Genomic DNA, 8,505 nt, shown 5'->3' with positions numbered 1-8,505 from the left:
TGCCGCTCACTTTATCATGGCCAGTGCATTTCCCTAAATGGCACAGGATTACTGACTGGCAGCCCCAGCCCATTTCACAAGCCTGATGGAGGAAGGGGGTGGGTGGGCCTTAACACTTTAAGGCGAATAGCCATTGTGCACCTGATCGACAGTGTAGGGTCTGTCTAACCCTGTCCTGTTGATCACAGCATGACGTAAGCAAGCCCTCTCAGACCCCTGCAGTTTGGGGCCGTTCAAGTGGGCGCTGCTAGAACCTCCAGCAGCGACTCTGCAAAAGGCCACTGAGGGGCTAAGTGACTTGCAATCTCCTCCGAAGCTGAACGGTGTCTGCCCTGAGCTGGAGGACATACCTGTGCTCTCGATGAGGGTATACCGGTACTCTCCCTGATCCAAGAAAAGTGCCGGTACTGAGGGCCTGAAAATTCGGAAGTGCTGGTACTCACTCAGTACCGGTGAGTAACGGCCCATTTAAAGCACTGGTTGCTATAGTCGTCATAAGTGGTAAGAGCATGTCCAGGCGTTGGTCCTGTGCTCACTGTGCCACTGGATTCAAGTAAGCCTGGCTAATGTAGGGTGATACCCCAAAACTGGTCCCATGTTGTTTGTTTCCAGTCCACGGAGCACCTAGCTTGGCAGTTCAGGCAGGACTGTTACCATGGGGAGCATGGTCAACACTGATTTGCATATGGCCGGGTCTGAACTTGGGTTGCATGATGAGCACAAAAACATGGATTTAACTGTGACTGGGGTGCATGTTTTCTTTCTGCATTCCGTCCATTATCTTTTTGTCTTGCAATAGTACTTTGTATTTATAAAGAAGCAGAGAACTGGATGTAAATATTCATTTTATGAATTCAGGCGTGTTTAATAGAAGATGTAGTTTGCGTTATTTAGAAAGAATCACCATTTCAAGATGGCCGCCGCAAATACAACCTGGCAGTCACATTTCAATAAACTGAACCTAACCTTCCCACTGGGGGCAGAAAGAACAAGAACATCTGAGTTCCCATCAGCAGCCATATTAGGGCCAGTAATACACATTAGGACTTTCGGAATATATCAGAGATCATGAGCAGGCTCTGAACTTTTAGGATCTCTTTGAGAAGTCAACGTCTTGCAGGGGCAATAAGAATCCAGCGACTATCTTCACTTCCGGTGTCTGCCATCTGCAACATGCTGTTTCACCTGTTTCAAACCGGGCTTAAGGGAGGATCTTCTCGCTACTCCCAAAGGTACCGAGGGGGGGGGGGGGGGAGAAGCTGGAGGGAAAACGTGCAGTGGCTTGCGGAAGAAACCGCTTAACGTACTTCCTGAACTGGTTTGGCCCCAAGGAGCCACCGTATTCAAATGATCCGATTGAAATTATAATAACATTGTGGCTGGTGATTGTGATGTCTGTGACAACCGCTAGAATAGATAATAATTTCAAGCATAATAAGGCAATAAATGTAAAAAGAGTGAAATGTGCGCAGTGTTTTAAATTTCAGGGAGATAACTGCATATATGCGCGACATTACGGGGTGTTGGGTTTAATATACGGACATTTCTTGGCGTGGATCAAAATGGTGATCTTTGAAAGCGGTGAGGTGTATTATCCGTTACGAATTGTTGCGAACAATTAAGGGAGAGAGTGCGTCAGGCGCACATGGTTGCTGATTGAGCTCACTTAGAGTCAGTGTCATACATACTCGACAGTCGGACAAAATAGTGGGCAGGCATCGTGTTACCGAGCAATTTAGTGACTGCTTGGTAGTCAGACTTTAATGGGTGATTAATCTTATTGCCTTAGGTCGCTTATCAAGCCACACAGGGGATTATTGGCACACTCGGGAGTTATGCAAGCAGGGTGGTGAGAAGTCTCTTATATCCGGTCAATTGGGTGTCAGCGTATGTGTCTAGAGATGAATGCATAGTGGTGAATGCCCCATCAAGTTACATAGATACTCTGCCTGAGGCAGAAGCTGAAAACACAGGGAGTGGCTCCCTTCATGCAAGCCAGTGGCTGAGTATGGAGTTGGACTTTGTAATGAAGACACAACTCCATTATCGGTAGGTGAACGCGTAGTGTAGTGTAAAGGCACTGCAGGAGAGAGCAAACACAGGTCAGAGCATTTCGATACTTCCCACCAACTGTCCCTTCCCAAGTGCTCAGGTGGATATGACCAGGGAGTCGCCGATGGCCTGGGGATGCGAATACTTACCATTACTCCCAAAACTCATGACAACAATGCAATAAGTCTCTTTTTATATTACTTTTGGGTTAGGGGTCGTAAGACCCCTGACGGTATTTATTATTATTTCATACAATAAACAAAACACACTTTATAACTTTTTACACAGTAACCACATTATTTACCTTTTCAGCTTATATTTGTGACTTAGCCAAGGGATCTAGTGCATGGGAATCGCCTAACCATAACTAGTCTGTCCCTGTGCAACCAAGAAATGATTCCGAAACCGTTCCGAGTGAGATCAAGACTGGCCCTGCCCCTTCTTTTACCCCTTCAGGGGTCCTCCTTATGAGAGGAGTCCACTTTCCCTCCCCCCTCCCTATGGGGAGGTCTCCAATGTGTGCAAATTTGTGTGCAGGAGGCCCGGCTGCCCTTGGGATACCTATCGCGGGCACCCCTTACAATAAGGTTTGTCATCCCCCAAGGGCCAGTGCAAGGTTGTGCACAAATGCGCCTGCGCAGGTGGTTGCTAGGTAAAGGACCGCATCAGCGACCGCCCATAAACCTCCAGCCCCCTGGCCTCCTCCTTGCGTCCTGGTGGCAGCACCCCTTGGAGGGTCCATGTATTCAGATGTTAAATTTGGTAAAACAGGATGGCGTAAAGGGGCCCTAATTGTCCCCCAATCTTGACCTTACCTGGCAACTTAAATACGATAAATCAAGGGGAGCAACCCTAAAGGGGCCTTGTACTTGAGATGGTGGGTGGGGAAACAGTCGAGCCTGCGCGGCTCCTGTAGAGGCATCGTGAAGGGGGGCACAACCTTTGGTAACCCAGCACGTGTGTTAAGAGTCCGTCGGGCAGAAGATGATGACGACCGCGCGTTGCCGCAAGCAGGATAAAGTGACCTGCCTGTGGCCATTTAAATAAGGGAGTCTTTTCAACTTCAGCTGCCCGAGAAGCACTAAAGTGCTTCCGGGACAGCGGGTGCGTCCACCAATCAGCACCATTCATAGCCGGAAGGACGTGGCGACCAAAACTGTTCCGTAATGTCAATTTGATTGTGATGTTCACCCCCCTGCCCATCCACAATTCTATCTATCCGTGGTTGCTGAAGACGCTCCTTAATCTTGAACGCTAGTGTGCGTCCCGGTCGTCCTCCCTCCCCATATCTTCTGGCTGTGTGTCTTCGCGACAGGTCTTTTATCTCTGTGTCGGCGAGCTCGTCATAATCCTTAAGCAATTTCTGTAGATGAGCCAATTTGTCCGCTCTCGGCTCAGCCTTGTAGTCTCTTTCCAACTGTCGCAGCGTTTCCTCGTTTTTTTCTAATTGTGTACGTATATCCCTCAGTATAACCGCTGCAGAGCTGATACAAACCCCTCTAATTGTGACCTTAAAGACCTCCCATAGTGTAGAAGCCTCATCTACAGTGCCCTTATTTAGCTCAAAATACTGTATAATGGCCTCCCTCACTGTCGTCTCATATATTGGGTCCAGTAATGCCTCAGATCGCAAGCGCCCTGTAAAAGGGGGTCGTATAGCCATCGGGAACACTACATCCAGTTGCACCGGATTATGATCCGATAATGTTCGGGCGAGTGGCGTGAACCCCCTCACCCAGTCCATCACCTCTGTCCCTACTAGCCAATAATCCAATCTCGACCAACTTCCATACAATGGTGTCGCATGTGTGCCTTCCCGCACCTGAGGGTTACGCACTCTCCAAGCATCGCAGAGACCAAATTCCTCCATAAAGCATTCAATACTTTTAGCATCTTTAGGGGTACGGTGAGATATGGGATTAGACGTATCCAACCCCGCGTTCAAATACGTATTCAGATCTCCCCCCATAAAACAGGAGTCTCCAGCCATTCTCTCAATACCCCACATATACGGGCAACACAAGATGGATCATACACAATTGGTACATACATATTTACTATGGTAATCAGTCTGCCACGAAGTCTGCCGCACACCATTACACATCTGCCTTCCTCACCTGCATATGTATGTATCGGTTGAAACTACACCCCTCTCTTAACCAAGATCATAACTCCCCTCGCATACGAAGAGTAAAAGGCAGACACCCGAAAGCCCGCCCACCTGCCCGCCACACCACAGTCTGTATGCTTGGTTAAGTGCATTTCCTAAAATAAGGCAATGTGTATCATGTGGCGATTAAGATATGCCAATACCTGTCTCACTTTTTTAGGTGAATTGAGGCCACTAAAATTCCAGGTCAACAATCTGCATTTATCCTCCATCAGTTACCTGATTTCTACCTCCCAATTGCTTCCCAGCTCGTCCCAGAGAAGCAGGGACTATGCCAAACTAGCACTTTTTCAACCCATATGAACTCTTGATATGCACCTATGTGCATCTCGATAGATGTGTTGTGCAACAAAACAGAAAGTAACATAACTCCCCCCACGGCCTCCCCCCTCCCGCCTCCCACTCCAACCTCCCAATCAGGTCGAGACCGGATCCCACCACCCGCCCTTCGAACTTCACTCCGATCCATTCAATTTTAACATTCGGGGAACACCCGCCAGGGGAAGAGGTTCAGCAACGAATACCCGCACCAAAATGCGGTTGCCATAAATCAATAGTCAGTCCCCCTGCGTACCTCATGACAACATGTTATGATGAATATGTAACAACTTTCCTCTCAGAACAAACAGTGTTCAATGTCAGTGAGTCCCTACTGGCCACCCACCTCACCACTTAGACAATAAGTCAGACCTTCTCTGCCGACCGATCCAGTCCAGCTTACTACATATCTTCCGTATCAACATGTAGCCTTGTCAGATCAGCTGCATATCTCTAGTCCGCGTCATCCAGTCTCAACTCCACAATCGTCTCCTCCTGTGCATGCTGCCGAGGTCTTGTCTTGCAAATATGCTTGGTGAACTTCAAAGCTGACTTTGCTTCCGTGAAAAAATGCGCCTGCTCCTCGTGAGTAATTTTCAACTTGGTCGGGTAGAACATGGCGTAGGGAACCGAGGCCTCTCTCAGCAGTTTCTTTACTGGCACAAATTCCTTCCTCGCCGCCTGAATCACTGGAGTGTAATCTGGAAAAAAGATAGCTTGTCTTCTTTATAGACCACCGGGTCTTTGGCCCGAGCCTCTCTCAGCACAGCGTCTCTGTCAGCATAGTTTAGAAGTCGCGCTATGATCGGGCGTGGTGGCGCGCCAGGTTTAAGCCTTGGCCCAAGTGAACGATGCGCCCGCTCCACAATCATCACGGTGGAGAGTACAGACCCAAAAACCTCTCGAAATAGGCCATCTTTGAATGTCTCCATTTTGGATATTGGTGTTGATTCCGATAGCCCAATGATGCAAAGATTATATTGCACCTCAAGCACGTTTCCTAATCTTCATTTTTCGCCCTTATGACCTCCAAGATATTTTCCATCTGCAGGATCTGTGTTCTTGATTCAGCCTGTGCATCGTGCGTGTCCGACACCTTATTCTCCAGAACGTCCAGTCTATGCTCGTGTTTTTCCACCTTCTTTTTGACCATGTCCAGTCCGGTTGCCAGCGCATCAATCTTGCTGTCTATGGTTTTCATGCCAGCCCAGAGTTCCAGCAAGATAGTCCTGGTGTCGTCCTCTGTGGTCTCTGCAAGGCCCAAAGTACTCTGCATCTCGCTCGATTCGCCCATTCCGTCTGTAGCGCCGGTGGCGCCCTTGTTATCGAATTGTAACTTAACCTGTTTGGGTTCTGATTTGCCCATTCTGAAAGTGAGAACCGCCGATAAGCCTGTATCTCCCAGTTCAGTGTTAACTCCAACGGTCCGGTCAGCAATTCTTCCTCAGTAGCATCCTCTCACACCAACACCGCACTTATCTGTGTAGAGGACGGAAACCAGTAAGGCAAATCCACATCTCACGTTCAGCATGTGCCCCCAGCATCCAGAAAGGGAGGTAGCACTCCAGAAGATACTCTTGTTGATCGTCACGCTCCTCTTCTGTAGCCGGCAGTAAGGCCACGCTGCCCCACTTTTCGCTAGATTCCCAGGCCCTCTGTTGATTTCAAGGCCTGGCTCTGTTTCCTGGCACGTGATTGGATTTAGGCAGCCGCACTGTGCATTCCAGGCAGTGCTACTACCACCCCCTCATAGCCGAGCGGTCTCCCGTGACTCCCCGACCCCCCCCAGCCCGCAAAGCTGGGCCAGTGGATGTCCAGGAACCCACCGGGTAACGCCCCCCAGCCCTTGGGAGGCAGCTCAGCAACCACCCAGAGCACCCAGAATACGCCACCTTGATCCTGTGCCCCCGCCGCTCGACAGCCCGACCCCCACCAAGCGCCACCACACACACAGGTGCGACGCACAATGTTGGCCGCGCCGCCCCGCTCCAGCAGCCCAGGCCCATCCCACTCTGGTGCTTCTCTTACCCTGTTAGGTCGCCTCCAGCGCTGCTCCTCTATGCCGCCTCAGTCACTTCTTTGGTGCTGTCCTCTCCTGCTATCAGGGCCGCCCGGAGGACCAGGCTCAGACCTCCCCACGGTACTCACGCCCGCTCCGCACCTCGAGCAATCGGGTAGCCCAGGGGAGGTCCGCTCCCCGCCACCATGTGGATCTCCACAGCGTGTAGCAACCCGGGTCACTCCTCTGTCCTCGCTGTTGCAAATATGGCCTCACCTCTAGCGCTGATCCGCTGTCCGGCTAGTCTCCCGCAGCGGGCTGAAAGTCTCTGTGTGCAATTTGCTGGCGAAAGTTAGACCCAGTCCGGTAGACGCAGTCTAAGTCTACAGGTCGTGCTCACCATGTCAGCGCCATTTTCTCTTCTGAGCCGCGGTGAAAACAATGGCTCAGTGTGGTTACGGCTTCGTAGGCGCTCCGAGTCCGTCACCTCAGGCGCACTGCTTGGACCTTGGGCAGTGTCCCGCAAGGGTTTCTCGGCACGCAGGGGGACTTTAAAGGATGTTGTTAAGCAGATAAAGGTTCCGGCGCGCAGAGCTCCCTTAGCAGGCAGCCATTCCGCTTTGCGCCGAAGCCACACCCCCCCCCCGGGCCAGTACTTGTGTAACTTGTGCAATGCCATGTTTGGAGTTTAATGGAGTATTATTTCGAAACATGACCAGTTGCCTTTCTGTACTACAAGCTTTTCACAACCAAAAGCCTGTCAGACACAGAAGTAGGATTACATTTTGTCAGTGCCTATGGCTGCTGAACTGCATAGGCGAAGAAGGACTACAGATACAGCTTGCACAAACATAGACGAAGGAATATGTGGGGATAGTCTACAAGCCGAGAAGAAAGGTGATCATATATATCGTATTGCAGCATTCAAAAGGTGCTTCCTATCAACGAGGGACACTGAAGCGCATATCAGGTGCTTAGTACGCTACACTGTGGGGGAGTCTGTGATTGGTAGAGTATTGTATTTCTTGAGGTCCCTATTATTGTTTGTGTGCGACCAAAGAGCTGCTGTTATCTTGTTTTGTGGCACAGCATCTACAAGTGTGATGGAGCAGGTGTGAGAGAAGGGCACTAAAATCTCAAATTCTCTCATGACAAACATAAGTAGCTTATTTAGTCTGGTTTTTCTTGCATTCTGAGACACGGGACAATGTTTAAATATTGGTTAAACAAGAGCACATCTACTATAAAGCCAATAAAAACAGCATGAGTGTATAAACTTCAATTTTTGTTTCTGCAAGGCTAAGGTAATGGAGAGATGCCCATGGTCGAGTAATGGGAAAATATTTAGCGTCTCTTTTTCATATTGAATAATATTTATGCAATAGATATGGAGAACTGTGCAACCCTTTGATAACTCATCATGTAAAAGAAAAAATAGTCCTATCCGCCATGCTGTGATGAGACCCAGGGATAGGCTGTTGAGCTCCTCGGAAGCTGATTTGCCAGAAATGCTGTACTCTGTGAAAGAGATTAGGTAGCACAGTAGGTGACTCCTTAAAGAAATACCTTCTGTCCATGGTGTGGTGTAAAATTAACAGGCCAATGGAAATGTGAACGTGCATTTTAATTAGTGTGCACACTCACCCGACCCTCTTTCAGCAAACATTGTCAATGTCAGTAGGTCTAGCTTTTAAAGGAAAGTGCCTTCACTGCCAATGATGGGTGTAGACATCCAATAAGTCATCATACATGTGCTCTGTCTCTCATCTTGCATTCATGCGTCCATTTATCCACCCGCCGACTCATTCTTGGACTTGTATACTTGCTGAACCACAATAAACTCACACAGAAACTCAACAAGGTGAGCAAAATGAATTAAAAGATTAAAAATAAACCAAGAAAACAGGCTGCTGGCTAAAAATGGCAGGCATTGTTGCAATAATAAATACAATTATACATAGCAGCG

The 8,505-nt window shown here is 49.0% G+C and overlaps 1 protein-coding gene across 1 annotated transcript in view; it reads left to right on the top strand.

Moving 5' to 3' along the window:
* The first annotated feature begins 957 nt into the window (after positions 1 to 957).
* Positions 958 to 8,505, top strand: part of ABCB8 (ATP binding cassette subfamily B member 8) — a 512,951-nt gene continuing 505,403 nt past the window's right edge. Inside the window, exon 1 of the mRNA XM_086940923.1 lies at positions 958 to 1,232. Coding sequence (XP_086797049.1) covers positions 1,174 to 1,232 — 59 coding nt within the window. The 5' untranslated portion in view covers positions 958 to 1,173. The remainder of the gene's footprint in view (positions 1,233 to 8,505) is intronic.

The sequence above is a fragment of the Lissotriton vulgaris genome, chromosome 10, assembly GCF_964263255.1.
Source record: "Lissotriton vulgaris chromosome 10, aLisVul1.2, whole genome shotgun sequence".
In the NCBI taxonomy this organism is placed as follows: domain Eukaryota; kingdom Metazoa; phylum Chordata; class Amphibia; order Caudata; family Salamandridae; genus Lissotriton; species Lissotriton vulgaris.
The sequence above is the reverse complement of the archived record's forward strand: the minus strand, read 5'-3'. Positions and strand labels throughout refer to the sequence as shown.